Genomic DNA, 21722 nt, shown 5'->3' with positions numbered 1-21722 from the left:
TCCTTGGGAGAGTGAGGAGACCATATGCACATGCAGATATGGTTTATACAAGATATATACAAAACAACCAAGAGGTAATTGGAAGTGTGGGCAGCGCTAACCATCCTTCCAGTCTCCCAGGTTTACAATCTCAACATTATCCTCACCTCTCTTCTCTCTCCCTCTTTCCCTTTCTCTCTCTCTCCCTCCTTCCCTCCTTCTCTCTCTGTCTCTCTCTCTCTTTCCGCCCCCCATATACAATTATTTACCAAATCTTGCTATTTCTATCTCCATTACTTCTTATAAATCCATCTGATCAAGCTGTTTTCCTTTTCAGAAATTCATCTATGGTTTTTTTCAATTTTCTTTTTGTGAGATTGGGTTTTTAAAATTTTTCTCTTTTTATGTTCTGATAAACTGAGTATCACTTTTGGAAATATACATCAATTTCATTAAATTATTTTTGCTGGGATATAATTAAGCAAATGGTTTCTAATAATTTCCTCTGCATTAATTGTAGTTTTTTTTCATTTTTTAATAATTGGTAATTTTGTTTTGTTTCATTATCAGCTTAGCTAACAGTTTGTCAATTTGCTAGTTTTTTTTAAAGCTCCTAGTTTTATCATTTCAATTTTTTGTTTTGAATTCTTTGTCCTTTAAGTTTTTTAAAATGTCTATTTTTTTGTTTTTTATTTATTTAATATTTTTAGTTTTCAGCATTGATTTCCACAAGATTTTGAATTATCAATTTTCTCCCCATCTCTACCTTCCCCCCACTCCAAGACGGCATATATTCTGATTGCCTCATTCCCCATTCAGCCCTCCCTTCTGTCACCCCACTCCCCCCATTCCCTTTTCCCTTACTTTCTTGTAGGGCAAGATAGATTTCTATGCCCCATTCCCTGTATATCTTACTTCCCAGTTGCATGCAAAAACAACTTCTTTTTGAACATTTGCTTTAAAAATTTTGAGTTCCAAATTCTCTCCCCTCTTCCCTCCACAACCATCCTCCCTAAGGCGGCAAGCAATTCAACATAGGTCACACATGTATCATTATGTAAAACCCTTCCATAATACTCATGTTGTGAAAGACTAACTATATTTTGCTCCTTCCTATCCTGTCCCCCTTTATTCAATTTTCTCCCTTGACCCTGTCCCTTTTTGGAAGTGTTTGCTTTTGATTACCTCCTCCCCCATCTGCCCTCCCTTCTATCATCCCCCCTTTTTTATCCCCTTCTTTCTTTCCTGTGGGCTAAGATACCCAATTGAGTGTGTATGGTATTCCCTCCTCAAGTCAAATCCGATGAGAGCAAGATTCACTCATTCCCCCTCACCTGCCCCCTCTTCCCTTCCAACAGAACTGCTTTTTCTTGCCACTTTTATGTGAGATAATTTACCTCATTCTATCTCTCCCTTTCTCCCTCTCAATATATTCCTCTCTCATCCCTTAATTTGATTTTTTTTAGATATCATCCCTTCATATTCAACTCACTCTGTGCCCTCCATATATATGTATACATATACATATATATGTATACATATACATATACATGTATGTATATATATATTCCCTTCGGCTACCCTAATACTGAGGTCTCATGAATTACACACATCATCTTTCCATGTAGGAATGTAAACAAAACGGTTCAACTATTTAGTAAGTCCCTTATGATTTCCCTTTCTTGTTTACCTTTTCATGCTTCTCTTGATTCTTGTGTTTGAAAGTCAAATTGTCTATTCAGCTCTGGTCTTTTCACTGAGAAAGCTTGAAAGTCCTCTATTTTATTGAAAATCCATATTTTGCCTTGGAGCATTATACTCAATTTTGCTGGGTAGGTGATTCTTGGTTTTAATCCTAGCTCCATTGACCTCCAGAATATCATATTCCAAGCCCTTCTATCCCTTAATGTTGAAGCTGTTAGATCTTGTATTATCCTGATTATGTTTCCACAATACTCGAACTGTTTCTTTCTGGCTGCTTGCAGTATTTTCTCCTTGACCTGGGAGCTCTGGAATTTGGTGACAATATTCCTAGGAGTTTTCTTTTTGGGATCTTTTCCAGGAGGTGATGGGTGGATTCTTTCAATTTCTATTTTACCCTCTGGCTCTAGAATATCAAGGCATTTCTTGATAATTTCTTGAAAGATGATATCTGGACTCTTTTTTTGATCATGGTTTTCAGGTAGTCCAATAATTTTTAAATTATCTCTCCTGTATCTATTTTCTAGGTCAGTGGTTTTTCCAATGAGATATTTCACATTGTCTTCCGTTTTTTTCATTCCTTTGGTTCTGTTTTATAATATCTTGATTTAAAGTCACTAGCTTCCACTTGCTCCCATCTAAGTTTTAAGGTAGTATTTTCTTCAGTGGTCTTCTGGACCTCCTTTTCCATTTGGCTACTTCTGCTTTTCAAGGCATTCTTCTCCTCATTGGCTTTTTGGAGCTCTTTTGCCATTTGAATTAGTCTGTTTTTTAAGGTGTCATTTTCTTCAGTATTTTTTTGGTTCTCCTTTAGCAAGTCATTGACTTGTTTTTCATGGTTTTCTCCCATCATTCTCATTTCTCTTCCCAATTTTTCCTCTACTTCTCTAACTTGCTTTTCCAAATCCTTTTTGACCTCTTCCATGGCATAAGACCAATTCCTATTTTTCTTGGAGGCTTTTGATGTAGGCTCTTTGACTTTGTTGACTTCTTCTCACTGTATGTTTTGGTCTTCTTTGTCACCAAAAAAAGATTCCAAAGTCTAAGTCTGAATCTGAGACTCTTTTCACTGCCGTTCATGTTCCCAGCCAACTACTTGACCCTTGAGCTTTTTGTTGGGGTGCAACTGCTTGTGGAGTACAGAGTACTTTGTCCCAAGCTTGAGGGGCTATGCTGCTATTTTCAGAGCTACTTCTACACAGCAAGCTCTGCCACACCAGCGCTCCTTCTCCCCTAAGAACTGCCAACCAGGATTGCGGCCCAGATCCAGGCAGTGCAAAACAGGCTTTGCCTTCCTGCTCTAATCTGCTGCTTAATTCCTCCCACCAGATGGGCCTGGGGCCAGAGGCAACGGCAGCTGTAGCTCTGGAAGCAGCCTCAGAGCTGCACCATCTCCACTGCCTCTGGGGTGGTAGTCAACTGTGAACTCCTTTCACTCTGTCCCAGCAGCTTTTCTCACTAACCTTCTGTGTTGTATTTAGTGTTTGTGGGTTGACAAGTCTGGTAACTGCCACAGCTCACTGATTCAGGGCACTACGGCGTGTTCTGCCCAGCTCCCAGTCTGGTTGGTCCTGGCACGGCCCACACTGGGCTCTGCTCTGCTCCACTCTGCTCCCAGCTCCGTGTGATAGACCCTTCCCAGCGACCATCCAGGCTGTCCTAGGCTGGAGCCCTGTTTCCCTTTGCTATTTTGTGGGTTCTGCTTCTCCAGAATTTGCTCAGAGCCATTTTTTATAGGTGTTTGGAGGGACCTGGGCAGGGAGCTTAAGCAAGTCCCTGCTTTCCAGCCACCATCTTGCAGAATGTCTATTTTTACATTTAGTTTAGTTTGGTTTTTTTTTACATGTTGCTTTTCTAGTTTTTAAGTTGCATGTCCAATTCCTTGATCTGGTCTTTCTTTTGTTACTATGTTCAGATATCTGAACTTTTTCCCCTAAGGAAAATTTTGCTTTGCTTGTATCCCAAATGTTTGGGGATCATCTTCTTTAATGTCATTTTCTTTAATGAAGTAATCTATTACTTCTATAATTTGTTTTTTGTTCCACTAATCCTTTAGCATTATGTTACTTAATTTCCATTTAAGTTTGAATCTCTTCTTCAAAAGTCCTTTTTTATAATAAAATTTTCTATACATTGTTATGATTAAAGGATGTGTTTAATATTTCTGCTGTTTTGCACTTGCTTATGAGGTCTTTATACCCTTAGCACTCAGTAAATTTTTGTTAAGGTGCAAAAATGGGGACTATGGCCTGATTCCAAGGGGTATGTGATCATAGATAATTGTAGGGCTTGCTAAAATACAACCATGCCTACTGTTATCCCCAATACTTCTCTGCTGTGTCCTTTCCCTCCACTGTGAAAAGATCCCAACCAACCCCTTCTGAGCTAGACATCAGCCCCTCTGGGAAATTGTTACCTAATCTTGACCTCAATACCCAGAGCTGCAGCTATGCAGGTGAAATTTAGAAAATTAGTTTCAGATATCACTTTGTAGCTCTGGAAGGTGCCTCTTACAGGGCGAACCTCAGGATAGTGACTAGAAAGAGCCTCATCTCCCCCTTTTCCTTTTGGGTAGAGCAGAAGTTCTCAAAATTATTTGGCCTACCACCCCCTTTTCAAAAAAAATTACTCAGTGCCCTCCAGGAAATCTACTTTTTTAACCCTTTAATGTTTTTTTAAATGTGCATCATTCCCCAAAAATATAAATTTTTTTTAAATGATGCATCTTAAATTTAATGATTGCAAATTTGTGGGTTTTTTCTTGCATTGAAATTATGATGACAAAGCATTGCATCATCTAGCAGTATAGTATCATGTTGTAAAAACAAGTCATTACACACGCTTATTCCTGATGATGCATGCTGGATTTCCCAACAATGTGCGACATGCTTGGCCTGTCAACACTTGCTTGTTAAGACCTGTGGGCGGACTTGACCGCTAACTGGTTATAACTTGCATTTTATGTGTTTATGTGGAAAATTATGTAATCACTATGACTTTAACTCTATTACACAACAGATGAAACATATACACAAGGTTTTTCAGATTTTTCTTCTCTTCTCTTCTCCTCCCTCTTTATGCTTCCACTGCCTCCTTATTTTTATTCAATGCCCCCCAATTGCACCTGAGGCTACTACCATCCCCCTGGATCATTCCAGTGCCCCCCAAGGTGTGGTATTGCCCACATTGGGAACCTAAGGGTTACAGTAAAGTGAATTTCAGAAGATGAGCAGGAATCTCATTATATTATCTGTCCTCACAAATTTACCCCTCTTCCCAAATTCTCTATTTTTGTTGAGGCCAACGTCATCCTTCTAGTTTTCCACAGTTCAGTCTACCTGGCATCTTCAGCTCCTGAATCTCCCTCACCTTACATATCCAATCAGTTTTCAAATCTTGTTATTTCTGTCTCCACAACACCTCTGGCATCTGTACCCTTCTCTCTACTCACACAGTCACTACTCTATTTCAGAGCCTCATCATCTCTTACCTGATTATTGCTAACAATCTCCTACGTAATGTCTCTCCCTCCAGTCTCTCCTTTCCCCAACCCTTCCTCTACATATCTGCCAAAGTCATTTTTCTAAAGTGTGAGTTTGACCAGGTCACTCCTCTATTCAATAAGCTCTAGTTACTACCTGTTACATCGAGGATCAAATATTATTTCATCCAAACTCATCATTTGAAATTCCTATTTTGTATAATTTTTAAAATGTATAGTATTGTATCTATATTATTTATATTTAAGTAAATATACACATATAAATAAATATATACATACAAATAAATCTATACACATATAAATATGTACAAATAAATACATAAATATGTGTTGTATGTATATATACACATACAAATATATACTTACATAAACATTAAAAATGTTTATGAATAGAGGTGCATGATCAAAAAAGTTTAGAGACAACTGACCTAAACAAAACATCTTCAATTTACAGTTTGCATAAAATATTAAAAGACTGTAGCAAAAAGTCCTACAGCATAGATGGTCTTTGGCACGAGCCATGGTACAATGGCTGCTGGGAAAGCAAGTAAAAGTAATACTGTCCAATCTAATTGGAAACAGAATTTTAAGGAGTTAAGATAGACACTGACTTCAGGAAGCAGTAACAATAGGGTTCAAACAGGCATGAAAAGATGATCCAAAATGAGCAACAGAAACCAAGGCTATCTTGCTAAGTCCTAGGAGGAACGTCTAGCCAGGAGAGAAAGCATCCAGGTAATCGAAGTGGAATCCAGGGAATTTTGCAGAAATATGACTATGCATTGTAACACTGGTAAACATCCTAGGATGAGATCTGTTTAAACTAAATTGTTTAACTCCCTTAGCACTTAACATAGTTCTCTGTACTTTGCAAAAAGTGGCTGAATAGTACTGAAAAGAGGAACCTCTAAATTATGGGATTCACTCTCATTTTTCTTTCCTTTTTGTTATAAAATTAAAATATCATGGAGGTCAAAGTGCTTAAGTATATATGTATACATGTGTACATATAAATGTATACACATACATATATACATGTGTATATATAATATTAAATATGTATAACAAATATAAATATATCTTAAATATGTGTATATAAGTATATTAAAAGAACTGTATAGTCCATGTTATAGTGGCCAGACTAAGAAATCTATATCTGTTTTCAATTTTAAAATTGTAAGTACACAAAAAATATCAGATTCTAAAGATCTCTATTTCAAAATTGAAGAAAAAGAACCAGGGTTTTTACTGAGGGAAAGAAGACAGGGCAATGAAAAGTACATAACAAAATCAATTAGAACATTATGGCAAAGATAAAATCCACTGCCTCAAGCTCCTTTCCTACTTTGATTTGATTAAAGGGAAGGATAGCTTAAATTTAAAAGCCATAAGTCCTATAACAACAGCAAGAACCCAAACAGCCAAAAATCTTTGGATGCTGAGCTAAAATGCTTCATATATTATGTATTTTTAACTGAGCTGTTGTTGTCTGTCTCATTTACACTGTCAACTCTCAGGGAAGCACCATATCTTTTTTAATATAGTATACACAGTTGGCATTCAACTATGATCAATACTGTATTTGCTGGCATAGACAGTCTTCAATTTATAAACAGATTGGGTTTCAAAGAGTTCTTTTGTAGGCCATTCATTTGGAATTTGACATATTTTCTCATAAAAAACAGTGTTATAATTTCCCAGACTAGCTCATACAATCCTGATATAGTTCAGCTATAATAGAACTGTCCTGCCCTCGGCCTCTGTTCTCTGAGCCCAGCGGAGGAAGCCCCATCCAGAAACTCAACATGTCTGTTTTGAAGATCCAAGCAAGAGAAATCTTTGACTCGTGGAAACCCCACTGCTGAAGTCGATCTCTACACTGGAAAAGGTCTCTTCCAAGCTGCTGTGCCCAGTGGGGCTTCTACTGGTATCCATGAGGCCCTGGAGCTCCGAGACAATGATAAGACCCACTACATGGGGAAGGGTGTCTCAAAAGCAGTTAAGCACATCAATAAAACTATTGCCCCGACCCTGGTTAGCAAGAACGTGAATGTTGTGGAGCAGGAGAAGATTGATAAATTGATGATAGAAATGGACGGCCCTGAAAATAAATCTAAATTTGGTGCAAATGCCATATTGGGAGTGTCTCTGGCTGTTTGTAAGACCGGAGCTGCTGAGAAAGGTGTTTCCCTGTACCGCCTTATTGCTGACCTTGCAGGCAATGATGAAGTCATCCTTCCAGTTCCAGCCTTCAACGTGTGTGATCAATGGTGGCTCCCATGCTGGTAACAAGCTGGCCATGCAGGAGTTCATGATTCTCCCTGTTGGAGCAGCAAACTTTAAGGAGGCCATGTGCATTGGAGCTGAGGTCTACCACAACCTGAAGAGTGTGATTAAGCAGAAATATGGACAGGACGCCACCAACATAGGGGATGAGGGTGGCTTTGCTCCTAACATCCTGGAGAATAAAGATGCTCTGGACCTGCTAAAGACTGCTATTAGTAAGGCTGTCCACTGATAAGGTCGTAATTGGCATGGATGTTGCTACCTCAGAATTCTTCCAATCTGGGAAATATGACTTGGACTTCAAGTCTCCTGATGATCCCAGCAGATACGTCTCCCCTTCTGAACTTGGGGACCTCTACAAGAGCTTCACCAAGGGTTGTCCAGTGGTGTCTATTGAAGATCCCTTTGACCAGGATGGTTGGGGAGCTTGGAAGGATTTCACTGCTACTGCAGGCATCCAGGTGGTAGGGGATGATCTCACAGTGACCAATCCCAAGCACATTGGAAAGGCTTTGAATGAGAAAGCCTGCAACTGCCTCCTCCTCAGAGTGAACCAGATTGGCTCCATGACTGAATCTCTCCAGGCGTGCAAGCTGGCCCAGTCCAATGGCTGGGGAGTGATAGTTTCCCATCATTCTGGGGAGACTGAAGATACCTTCATTGCAGACCTGGTGGTGGGCCTCTGCATTAGACAGATCAAGACTGATGCCCCTGCTGATCTGAGCATCCGGCCAAGTATAACCAGCTTCTCAGAATTGAGGAAGAGCTAGGCAGCAAGGCTAAATTTGCTGGAAGAAATTTCAGAAACCCTTAGGCCAAGTAAGCTCTGTGGCCAGGAGGCCTATGAGCTTGCAGGCACAAGTCACCTCTGTAGAAGTCTGCTCCTGCCCTAAGAATGGGCAGCACCAAGTACTAGACCAGTTTTGTTTTGGGGGCAGGGGCCTCTGCTGCTTAACTTCCCTCTCCCTTCCACCTTTCTGTGATGTTCTCACTGCTTTGTTAGAACTGTCTTACACCAGAGACGACCTGATGCGGTTCTCTGTCAGAAAACCCTTATCATCTTGTGACTGGGATAGAATCACCTGGTCTCACTCCCAACCCTGGTGTTGATGTGTGGAGCCCTGTCCTTGTGATGCAGCCCTGATGAGCCCACAGGCCAGATCCTTAGTGCCTTCTATGTGCAGAATAAAAGTACTCAGTAACCCACTGGAAAAAAAAAAGAACTGTCCTGCATCTTGGGGCAAAGGAGGCAATGGAAAAAGTTAAGGGAGATTTCTTTTTTTTGGCAAGCTAGAACATTTGTCTTTGGTACCTTGCTGTTGCAACTTCTTTCATCCCTTTATCACCTCTTAGTTCTTTCTTCCCCCATCCCCAATGACATCATGCTCCTCCAAACTCTCCACTGTAACATTTCAAGTATAATATTAATTAAGGTGGGACTTTTTTTTTTTACTGTTTTCTCTTTTGGAACACTTAGGTAATCAAGTGCCTTTGATGAGTCTGGCCTTTGTTTCTTTGATTAAATCGGGAATCTTTGATGACCTGCTTACCTCAAGGGAAAGCCTAGTTTACACAGGTTTGAGTTGCATGTTTGTGATGCCCTTTGACCCTGAACAGAGGTCAACATTTTGCTTTGGGGCTCTCACTCACTGGAAGAGTGTTGGTGTGGAGACACTGGGTAGCCGCTGGAGCCCCTGGCTTTGAAGAAAACCCAGATATTGGTACTTCTCTTTTTAGTATCTATGTATGTGAGGTCTTGATTAGACAAAGCCTGTCTGTTGAACTGTGTTATTTGATCTGTTGATATTTTCTGTTTGTAATTTCTATTTGTATTTCCTCTGAAGTTCAGGGTGCTGGCTTTTCCTCCTGAACTAAGTGAATTATATATGTATGTTTTATTAAAGTGAGATTGTTAACTCCTGAAGTTACTTTCCTTAGAAAAGCAGACTAAAGAACCTGTGCTAGCAGCTCTTGTTGCTAGTCTTGTTGGGTCTTACACCCCTACACCAGCTGCAAGCCACATTATTGTTACACCATGTGGAACTGCTTTTTCCTTATCTAGAAAGTGTCCCGTCTTCCAAAGTAGAGGGGATGACCAGGGATATAGCCTGATCTCTCAACAAAGTTAAAGAATGGGGCCTTTTTTCTGGACCTGAAGCTATCTTCCCAGTAGAAGGTGTGGACATACCAGTTGAAATAACATTTGGGATTTTGATTATGTCTCCTAGATAAGTATGGCTATTCCCACTGACTACACATTGAAAAGATTAATCTGATCTCAATTAAAACACAGACTTCTGTTTGACTACTAAAGCCCATCATAGCCTGGCTCCAGATATCCTTTCCAGGCACATTATTTCTTCCTTATCTTCCAGCCAAATTGACCAACCTGCTGTTCTTCCCGCCTCAGTGCCCTTGCTCAGTGCCCACTGCTCCTAGAATGTTCTCCTTCCACACCTCTGCCTTTGAGAATTCCTTCCTCAGCTCCAGGATCTTCTACAGGAAGCCCATCTGGATCCTAGTTGCTATTGCCTTCTTCGTGGCAATTACCTTGTATGTATTTTGTATTCAATTTTATATTTACGTGTTGTCCACTCCAATAGAACATAATCTCCATGAGGGTGGGAACTTTTTCATTTCAGCCTATATATATCCCCAATGCATAATGCCTGGCATACATTAGCCACTTAAATGAATAAATGAAATAATCTCCTTTGAAGTGGAGAATATCTTTGGCTTGGATAATCACTGAGCCATTAACACCTCACTGAAGATGACTGACTGAGTCACAGCTATTGTCCATCTGGACTACACCCTTGAGTTTAGTACAAGGCAGTGAAGTGTCAAAGTGGACCTGTGTTTAAATTTAGCCTCAGATACTTCCTAGCTATCTGACTGGTCAAGTCACTTTAATGGATCTACCTGCTTCCTCAAGAGTAAAACTACCTCCCAGGGTTGTTATGAGGATCAGATGAGATATCTGTAAAGCTCTTAGCATAGGTTCTGGCACATAGTGGGCATGTAATAAATATTTGTCCTCTTCCCTTCCCTACAAGGGAGAAGACTGTAAAGTCTGAATATCCTCACAGTACCCAAAGAAACTTCCAGGCCTCCAGAGATGGCAACTACATATAAAAAAATCAGTCTCTACCTTATGATAGCACTCTTTTATCTTTATTCATAATTGCTATTTCTCAATTAAATTGTACATTTTATTCGGAAGATTTGGCTCCAAATGAATTGTTACTGTTTCTAAAGATCAAATCCACTCTGCCCCCACCCCAAGAGATAAAGATTTTCTGCCACTAGAAATATTCTAAAAGGTATGAAGTCAATTTCCAGTGAGGAGTGCCAATGAGGAGTGCCAGTGAGGAGTACTGTCGGAATAAGTGTCTAGCCTGCCCTTGATGGAGATGTCATTCCTTTTTATTTCTAAGTTCTAGTGTTTGGGATTCTTCTTTAATTAATCACATGACTTTTGAAAAACTCTTTCTTACAAAGGAAGTCTCTCTAGGTAGGGAAAGGGAAAGAAATGTATTGGATGTAAAAACAAAAGGAATCAAGGAAACAAAAAAAAATTAAAACATGAATCATTTTGATCTATAGTCACACTTTGCACATTAAGCAAGGTTTATGAGTTAATGACAAAATTCAGTTTGCAGATCATCTTCATCCTATTCTAAAACTAGTGTTAAACTTGGAAAACTATCCTTATAGTTAGAAATGATTTCTTTATCCATTTATTGACAGTCAATTTGTTCCATTTTCTCCCACCATCTATTTCCCTGTGTTTCTAAGGCTACAGTAGCTGAAGATCATAAAGTTTCTTGCCCTGTATTTATAGTGGGAAGGAAAACAAAGACTGGTTGCTGCCACACACTAATAATAAACAGCTTGGATCAAATTCTCAGGGTGGCTATCAGATCACTAGACTATTATTTATGTACATATCAGAGTTTGGAATAAATTAAAACCATCTGTTTGCTTCCAATACACATTTGTGGAACAGAATACTTGCTTGCAGTGAGAAATGAAAATTGTAAACAAATAGAAAACCATGTACAAAAAATAATACTCTGTTAGAGCATTTAATGGACCACTGGGGAAAGATAATTAACTATGCCAACCACAAACGTCTGTATAGAAGCTGTGACATAATTGTGACTCAGAATAAGAGTTTTTGCTTTCAGGAGTTGTTTGAGTATCCTTAAGACAAAATGGTCCTCAAATAAACTAAGTCGATGTTCCTGGATTGGAGAATGGCTAAACAAATTGTGGTATATGAATATAGTGGAATATTACTGTGCTGTAAGAAATGATAAATGTGACAAATGAAAAGTTCAAGAGACATAATTTCTGGGTAATTAATAATCAATTCTGTTAATTATGTCTAGCAGATAATTGATAAGATGGTGGTCATTTGGCTTTCTCTCATAAGAATCATGGAGGCTGCTTAACGCTTATATATCCTTGGAAGAGTGGATGTTCCTGACAGGCAGAAATCAATTCTGATTGGTTAACAATTAATGAGATAATGAATATTATAATGAGAGGTGGGCTTATTATAATGAGGGGCTGGGGACAGTGACTTTGATTATGTTACTCTTAGATAAAGAGACCATCTCCACATCCAGACCACCTCCACCTTGGAAATCTAGACAGAAGGGATCCACCTCTACCTAAGCCACTTATGTCCCAGTTAGGCAGGGTCTCCCCAAGATTGAGGAGAATGTTAACCCAATCTTAATTATCAGCAATGTCCTTTACAAGGCCTGGCCTTTGAATGAAGAAACAAAAAAGGAAAAAATCTTGGATCCCCAATATGAATTGGTTATTAATATAAGAAAAATATAATCATTTCTTTTGTAACATGAAGAATTAGGAAAACTAATGGAAAAAAACCACAGATTATAGTAAGCCAAATTAGGAAAACAATTTAAAGAATGATAATGATGTAAACAGAAAGAAAAAAAGACACTTCAAACTGGATGCTGTGTGATCATAACTACCAAAAGCTTAGTCCTGAAAATGAGGAAATGCCCCCCTCACTCTTCTTTGCAGAGGTGGAGGACTTTGGGTATGGAATACTGCAAATACCATCAGACTTGATTGCTGTGTTGGATAGTTTTGCTGAACATTTTTTCAAACCTTTCTTTTTTGGTTCTTTGTTACATGTGAGGGATTGATAGGTAGGGGAGGGAGAGGGAAATATTCAGAAGCGAAAGTAATGTAAAAACCCAAGCGAGCAGTAACTTTTAAGAAAACACACAGTGTTCCTCTTTTAAGTTTTCTATACATGTCACAAATATTCATATGAAGTAGCAGAGGAAGACTCTAAAATTCTCATTGTGATTCTGTGAGATTAGACATAAAATCTGCCCTGTTTTACTTAGAATAGAATTCTGATAGAATAGAAGCAGAATTCTATTTTATTTAAATAGAAAAATTCAATTAAAATGAGGCCAAATGCCATATGGCAGAATTGGAATTAGGCTGGTTAATTTATAACTTTAGCATAAATTCAGGACAAATTTGTACAGATATTATTATTATAACTTGTTAAAATAATAATGATTTTTGGAAGAAATTTTGGAAGAAAATTACTCAAGATCTCTATTAATATTATCACTAAAATGCTGCTACATCCAAATAGTTATTACCAACCGTGCCCTGTTTTTTTCAACTCTGGAGAGACATTTTGAATCCTAGGTCTGACCTTGGCATTATGAGGTAATGTGGATCTTTCATTTTATAGCCATAATCCACTCATAATTCTGTATTCATAATTTACCTGATGTTGGATGAACAATAAAGGATTCATCAGGTTGGAGCACGATGACATGAAACTCAAAATCTATTGGGCAGCTGCATCGAAGAGGAATAACATAGTTCTCACTGAAAAACAAAGAAGAAAAGATAAAAACAAAACCAACCATTGTTAAACTTTTAACTAAAATCATTCTTAACCCAATAAAATACTTTGGTATTTTCTTTATGATATGAAAAATGTGGCCATTACTACTCAGAATATTTAAATGAAATTTGCCAGATGCTTAGGATTAAATTCATACATTTGTCCTTCTTAGAACTTCCTTCCAACTTGTATGGGAAAATCAATCAAATAAGGAGCATTTGTTAAGCACTTACTATTTACAAGGGGACTGGAGATTTAGAGTTTGGAAGAAACTTTAGAAATCTTTCAGTCTAATCTCTTCATTTTGCAAATGAGGAAACTGAACCTAAGAAAGCTTAAGTGACTTGCCCAAAGATAACAGTTTGAATTCAAACCCAAGTTTTCTGATTGGAAAATCCAAATTCAGGGCTTTTTCCATTATATTATGCCTTTTATCTTTAAATATGATTGAGAGACCCAGTAGTTAACAAGTATAAAAGAAAATGAAGCATCTAAAATATTACATTAAAGGGTACCTCTTGTGAAAAGACGATTTATATATCAATAAGTAGAGATCATATGGAATAATGCACAATCTTGCAAGCAATTGAAGAACTGTAAGTTAAAACAATTTTAAGGCACTAATTAAGGCAGCACAAAAAATTACATGCCCTATTGTTGGCAGACATGGGGAAATAGGAGGAAATGCATTGTTCATAGCTCTATAAATTATTGATTTTCTCTCTAGGAAGTAATTAGACAATACGTAAAAACAGACACTAAAGAATTCATACTACTCAGCCTAATACTTCTATTCTCAGTAATATATCCCAAGTACATGGTTGGTTGCTGTCCTTCATTCTCGAAGATGACCAGAATGACATCACTATGCTAGAGTCAAGTTTAAGTGTGTCAAACTGTGGCTGATCAGAAGACTATAACCCAAAAGAAAATGTATTAAAGGTCTACAAAATGCTGCTAGCAGTACAATTTATACCAGTGGGGAAAAAATGGAAAATATCCTTAATACCCAATAGTTAAAGAAATTCTGGTATTTTAATGCAATGAAATCCCATATTGCTGTTAAAGATGACAAGTATGTCAACTATGTCTATATTAAGAAATATGTTGGGGCAGCTAGGTGGTGCAGTGAATGGAGCACCGCCCCCGGAATCAGTAGGACCTGAGTTCAAATGTGGCCTCAGACTTGACACACTTACTAGCTGTGTGACCTTGGGCAAGTCACTTAACCCCAATTGCCCTGCCTTCCCCCCTCAAAAAAAAAAAAAGAAATATGTGAAAAAGAGGTTAAAAAAAAAACAACCCAGAACATTAAGTAGCATGTACACACTACAAAAGTTATGCCAAGATTTTGGTATATGCATTTTAAAAGATCAGAAGAGAATTTAGTGAGAAGTGACTGCTGGCTCAGTGCTAGGATTTGACTGGGGTTCAAAGATTCAAACATAAATGATGTGTAATCTGCCGTCAACAAGGTGACAATCTAGTGATGAAGGTGATAGGCCACTAGGTGGTGCCTAGTTGCTGGGCCTGAAGTCCGGAAGACTCACCTTCCTAAGTTCAAATCCAGCCTCAGATACTTACTAGCTGTGTGACCCTGGGCAAGTCATGTAACTCTGTCTGCCTCAGTTTCCTCATCTGTAAATGAGCTAGAGAAGGGAATGGCAAAACATTCCAGTATCTCCACCAAGAAAACCCCAAGTAGGGGTCATGAAGAGTCAGACATGGAACAACAAGAACAAGGAAGGTGACGTGTAAACAATAATTTCAATATAAAAACCTTCAACCTCTCATTGCCTGTAAAATAAAATCTAAACTTCTTACCCCAATCTGGTTCTAATCTAATTTTCTAGATTTGTCTCATATCATTCCCTGTTACATGTTGTATACCCTAGGGAAAATAAACAGTCAGTTTTCTCTAGAACACATCCCAAGTTTTTCTACCTCCATGCCTTTGTCCACTCTTCCTGGCACGTGTACCATGTTCTCCACCACAACTTCCTCCTATGAACGTCCTTGCTCATTCAAGGCTTGGTTCAATGCTAATACTGCTAACAAAGGCAATCATGAAGCCTTCTCTAATTTTCATAGGTGTCAATGATCTTTACCTTCTCTCAACTCACAAAATTCTGTTAGTACATTTCTAAAGTACCTGTATTCTATGTTGTATCAGAGTTATTTGTACACATGTCTTTTGTCTCCTTCACTAGACACTAATTTCCTTGAAGGCAGAGACCGAGTCTCACTCCTCTGCACGTAACACTGTGTCTTGAACATAGCAGACCCAACCCTGTGTTGCATGAGTGGATGATACAAGTGCATAAGAACGCAATACCATCTGATGCTAATGCAGCACTCTAAGATGCATAAAGCACTTGATGTAGATTCTCTCAGGCTGTGAATCTCACAACAACCCTATGAGATAAGAGACTGCAGGCTTTAGTATACCCATTTTACAGGTGAGCCATCACTACCTATGAATCCAGAAAGTGTCAGAGGCAGGGTTTGAACCATAACTAAAGTTTAATGCTCATTCGGTTGGGTTTTTCCCCCCTCAGTAAAGTCCCTTAATAATTTTTTTTTAAAACACTAATCTTGTGTCAGTTCAAATCTTTAAAATACGACTCTTAAATTCAATACCCATACATTTTTTGTGTGTATTAGAGTCTCTGTGCTAACAAAATACAAATGAATGTGCATTAGACGCAGTAACAGCATTTACAGATCTGAATGTTATACAAAAATGCATTAAAAATTGTACCTGCTTTGCTATCTTTGCACTGGTTATCCCCATGCCTGTAATACTCTTCTTCTTCACCTCCACCAATTAGTAGCAATCCCTACCTCCCGTCAAGGCTCAGTTCAGGATTTGACTGATTCCACCTACCCCCTACCTCCAGGTAGTAAGATTTTCTTCTCAACCTGAAATTACTTTGCACTTTTCCATATGCACATTGTTTCCTTAGTAGAATAGAAGCTCTGGAGGGAAGGGACTGATTTTTTTTTAAATTTTCTCTGTATTCCCAATACTTAGCACAGTTCCTTGGCAGGCATGAAATAAATACCAAACATAAATGGATATAGAAGCAAATATATAGCAGAAGATGAAGGAAAAATGTACAAGTCATGATGGAAGAAAACCTTATCTTTTATTAGATAAGCTTTGGAGTCAAACACGAATATAGCAAAATCAATAAATGTGAGGAATATATAAATAGCATTCTGTTTTTCATGATTCCTCTCTTCCTATGACAGTTTTGCACCCAATTTTAACAACCTGGAATAACTAATGCAAAAATGTTTCCACTGATGAAGAGCTCTCAAGAATGAATTTTTTAGCTAAGTTATCTGTCTTTAGTTTTCAAAATTCACTTCCATAAGTTTTAAATTTTCTCCCCCTCCCTCTTTCCTCCCTCCCCAAGACAGCCTGCAATCTGACAGAGGCTCTACATATACATTCCTATTAAAACATTTTCACATTAGTGATGTTGTATCAAAGAGTTACAATGAATGGGAGAAACCATGAGAAAGAAAAAACAAAACAAAACAAAAAAGAACAAATTTTTTTAATCCAAAAAGAAAAAAAAAGATGTTCATTGAGGAAGAAAGAAGAGAACTGTCTGAAAGGTCAGTCAACTAACATTGAGTAAACTAGGATTTATTAAGTGCCTGCTAAGTGCCAGGCACTGTACTAAGGACTGAGGATACAAAGAAAGGCAAAACACAGTTCCCAACTCTCAAGAAGCTCATGGTCTAAAAGGAGAGACAACATACAACAAAGTAAGTACAACCAAATCTAAAAGGAAAAATTGAGGGTAATCTCAGAAGGAAGAGACTAAGGTTAAGGAGCGAATATTAGTTGAGACATGAAGAAAGCCAGGGAAACTAGAAGGTAGAGATGAGGACTGAGAGTGGTCCAGATATGGGGGAGAGTTAGTGAAAATGCCTAGAGTCAGGGGATGAGTGTCATGTGAGAAGAACAGCATGAGACTGATGTTCAGGGAGCTCGCCACTCAGCTTAGATTTTTAAAAGGTATCAAAGAAAGATGAAAGCAAGAGCAAGTAAAGAATGATGCTAAGGAGACAGGACCACTTAACTCCCATGTTGCTTCTATTTTCTCTCCCAGGAAAATGATTTTTGGACTGGAAAAAAGATGGAGTGAAATTGGATATTAAGAGTTTCTAGCCAGGAGGAATAAGGCTATAGTAAGGAGCCACTCTTGCCTACCCATTTGGGCCTGACAATTCATTGTTTCCCTTTCCATTCCCAGGACCTATGCTTCCTCCCCAGTGAGAGCTATGAGTCTTCTTGGGCAGCTGCTTCAAGATCAGCCTCTGCTAGAGCCCCAGCTAGGGACATCTGGTGGTGTGTTCAAGTGATGCATCTTTAGGCAGTGGGGTGATGCAGGGGACAGAGTGCCAAGCCTGTAGTCAGGAAGACTCAAGTTCAAATCTGGCCTCAGACATTCACTAATTGTGCGACCCTAGGCAAGGCACTTCTGTTTGCCTCAGTTTCTTCAACTGTAAAGTGGGGATAATAACAGCCCTACCTCACAAGGTTTTTGTGAGGATCAAATGAGATAATGTTTGTAACAAGTGCTTAGTACAGTGCCTGGCACATAGTGGGTACTACAGAGAGATACAGGAGCCAAAAGGCTAGATTAATAGGCTTGATCTAATAAGATAAAATGGAGACAAATGTGAAGTCATATGTTGGTTTAAAAAAAGTTGACTTCACCAGTTTAAGACAAAGGAAGTATGTCAATAAAATCGTTTAGGGTTTTAGTGGATTGATACGGCAGACAAAGCTGGCTAATGACATTTTGGACTGTATTAAGAGAGGAATAGTATACAATAATAAAGAGGCAATTGTTGCACTGTACTCTGCCCTGATCAGACAATTGGAAAACTGCGTTGAGTTCTGAGGTTTACAATGTAGGAGAGACATTCCTAATGGGAAGTATCCAACGGAGGGTGATCTGGATGGTGAAGAATCTTGAATACATATGCCATCTACATGGAAAAATGGAAAGAATCAAGCATATTTAGCTTGGATCAGAGAAGACTCAATGAGGGACAAGTTGGCTGCTTCTAAGAATTCAAATGGTTGTCATGTGGAATTGTAGTTGGATTTGCCTTGCCCCCACCAAAGACCTTAAAATGCTTTAAAAGCACAATCTCACTGTCACATTCTTCTAGTATAGGACATTGGGTAATTTGGATTCTGACTTTATGAGAAACTGAAGTTGACTGACTCACCCTTGGGCACAGGCTAAACTGGTTGGCAGGTGTCCTACCTCTACATTTAACCCTATAGAAAGTCTACGTATTTCAGGGAAACTAAGCCCCCAAAAGCCAGCAAGGCAGAAGACATGAATGTCATTTTCCTGTGTAGCAGTTAAGAGGAGCCACCATAAGACAGACTTCTTTAACACCGTCCCTTCTAGGGTGTGTTCCCTCCACCACTACTTCCAAAAGGAAAGTTTGTTGAATGTTGGATCAATTATTTACATCACTGATGAACAAGAGAGAGCTGATGCATCCTGCAAGGACTTGAGATGATCAAGGTTTGGGTGGCCCTTAGGTTTGCTCAGTCAAGATGCAGTACATGGAATTATCAGTGCTATACTTTTTGTTTGTTTGTTTGTTGATTGGTTTTTTGGGGGGGCAGGGCAATTGGGGTTAAGTGACTTGCCCAAGGTCACACAGCTAGTAAGTGTGTCAAGTGTCTGAGGCCAGATTGGAACTCAGGTACTCCTAACTTCAGAGCCGGTGCTCTACTCACTGTGCTACCCAGCTGCACCTGTTTGTGTATTTTAATTGAACTATATAGTTATGAGTCTCAGATAATTTGGTTGCATTTCTGTGGAGGTATGAGGCAGGCCTTAATTATTTTCAGCTTTACAATTCCATCCCTATTCATTGCAGAGAACTTCCTGGCCCTCTTAACATTCAGTGTACACTAGGAAGGGGAGAATCTATTGAGCCCCCAGGGCAAGATGAGGTTAATAAAATAGGTAGGGAAGAGTAGAAGGAGGTAATAAGCATTTATGAAGCACCTACCATATGCCAAGGACTGTGCGAAACATTTTACAAATATTATCTTATTTGAGCCACTAAAGAACTGAGGATAAAAATGTTATCAACTCTAGCCTTAGAAGAAGACATTCCTGGAAGCTCCTAGGGTTTGTTATATAGATAAGCTTCTTCATGGTTGAGTAAGGGAAAAATCCAGACTTCCTTAGTAAATTTCCAAGAAAGCAATCAAATTACTTGGGAACAGTTTGAGGAAGCCACCACCATCACATAACATAAGGCAGGATCCCCAGCAACAAACATCCTATTCTTTTCTTCCTTTCCTTTTGAAGCTAGACAACGAAACTTTGATTTACGTCAGTGATGATTTCATTGTAGCCCGCTATAATTAGCAGAGCAGTATACATATCTGAGATACCCCTAACAATCCATGGTGTCCTCAGGTATCATCTACAAGTTTTGTCTGCAAGTTGTTCAAAACAGTTGTATCTTTACAGCCATCACCAATACAACTAACTGCTCATGTGATCCAGGAGACCACTTCATGGAGGTACAGTTTCAGAGGTAGTGAAAGAGGCTGGAAAGGGGATTCCTTCATATGAAAGATTAGACCTTACTATGCCTGCCCCCATGGCACAACTAGGACCCATGACCAGCGGAAAGATATTAGAGAAAATATTTTTCCTTAGTATAAGGAGGAACTTCTTAATCATTAGAACTAACAAAAATGGAACTAACTGCCTTGGCATATGGTGAGTTTTTCATCTTTGAAGATGTTATGGTAGAGTCTGTATTACTGCTTCTCAGAGCTACTGTAAAGGAGATTTGTGATTCATATAAATGTTGGACCAGATTACTCTGGAGTCCCTTTCCAACTTTTAATTTATTATTAATATTAACTCTGATTGCATTTTGTAAATTAGCTGAGTTATAATTCCATAAGCTTCTTTGGTAGATTTCTTTAATTTCAGAGAGCACTGCAATTGATAGAATTAAATTTTCCACTACTGGAGAACTACAATTGAATATTATGAATACAAATCTAAAAAAAATACCTTTGAGGGAAACTGGGTGTTGATCTGGAAATGCAAACCAAAGACCAACCTATTGATAGTTCTTCTAATTTCCAAGACAACTTAGGGAGTATTAAGGGAACAACAATGGCAAGAGTCCTTTCAACTATTTATGTACCCCTCCTCCTATCATTCATTTAGGTTTTAATTCAGGGCAGAATCACTTAGGCAAGTAAGAGAGGCAAGAAACTATAACTTTAAGTGGTACAATTTTGAACAGGCTCTGCTTACTGGCACTGTTTGGAGAAAGCAAAAAAATCACACTTTATCTTTTATGGCAAAGATATTTTTAAAGTATCTCTATTATACAAACAATTATACTTTAAAATAAACTGTTTAGCTGAAATTTCCAAGCTGACTACAACAGAATGAATGTTACACAAAAAAAATATCTTTGGGGAAGGGCATCTAAAAAAAGGTTAGGTAGATAAAAAATAACCAAGAGTGGAAGGAAGGAAGGAGGAAGGGAGAGAAAGAAGGAAAGAAAGAAGAAACACATGGTCCATTCCCTTACGGAGTTTATAATCCAGGAGATGAGAAAATACACAAATAGCTGTAATAAACAACAAAATTTAAGCATGTTAGAAAAATATGTGTTTAGGTGTTGAGAGTTCATAGGAGGACAAATCATTTTTAGGTGAGGAGATCTAGGAAGGCCTCATGGAAACAATCGTATTGGATGTGGGACTTGAAGGATGAACTGGATTTTGATTAACAGATGAGAGACAGGTGTGGGGAGCTTATGTTTTTCTTAAACTGACATTTATATAATGCTTTGAGATTTGCAAACAATTACATCCATGATCTCATTTCAGCTTCACAACAACATATGTAGCAGACGAAGCGGGAAGCTGTTCCTAGGGTATGGGAAATCATGAAAAACTTCCCAGGATCTATACTTAGGGATCCATAAGTTGTTGCAAAAGGACATTCCTCAGAGAGGCAATCAGTGAGAAAAAAGGCAGCTTTAGCAGCTGATGTTTGGTAGGGGGAGGGAGGCAGGAACCTGAAGCTTAACAACTTACATAACCAGTCTATTCACTACCCACCATCACCAAAACAAAGGGGATGTGACTCTTTTTTGCCATTTTCATACACATCCCATAGCTGCCCTTTGGTGACTTCCCTCCTCTTTCAGTGTGTTGTTTAACATTTACTTTTTATCTAATTTCACCTATATTAAAACGGCTAATAGTAGGAGGATTAAATGCCATACACACTTTGCTCCAAG

General features: G+C 38.5%; 1 protein-coding gene and 1 pseudogene across 1 annotated transcript in view; one reads left to right on the top strand and one right to left on the bottom strand.

Moving 5' to 3' along the window:
* CFAP221 (cilia and flagella associated protein 221) overlaps positions 1-21722 on the bottom strand; it is a 111554-nt gene that overhangs the window by 66808 nt on the left and 23024 nt on the right. The window contains 1 exon segment of the mRNA XM_036744611.1: positions 13260-13363. Within this exon segment, the coding sequence (XP_036600506.1) occupies positions 13260-13363 (104 nt within the window).
* Positions 6988-8282, top strand: LOC118839647 (annotated as a pseudogene).

The sequence above is a fragment of the Trichosurus vulpecula genome, chromosome 2, assembly GCF_011100635.1.
Source record: "Trichosurus vulpecula isolate mTriVul1 chromosome 2, mTriVul1.pri, whole genome shotgun sequence".
NCBI lineage: Eukaryota > Metazoa > Chordata > Mammalia > Diprotodontia > Phalangeridae > Trichosurus > Trichosurus vulpecula.
Note: the sequence above shows the minus strand (reverse complement) of the source record. Positions and strands in the feature narration are given on the sequence as shown.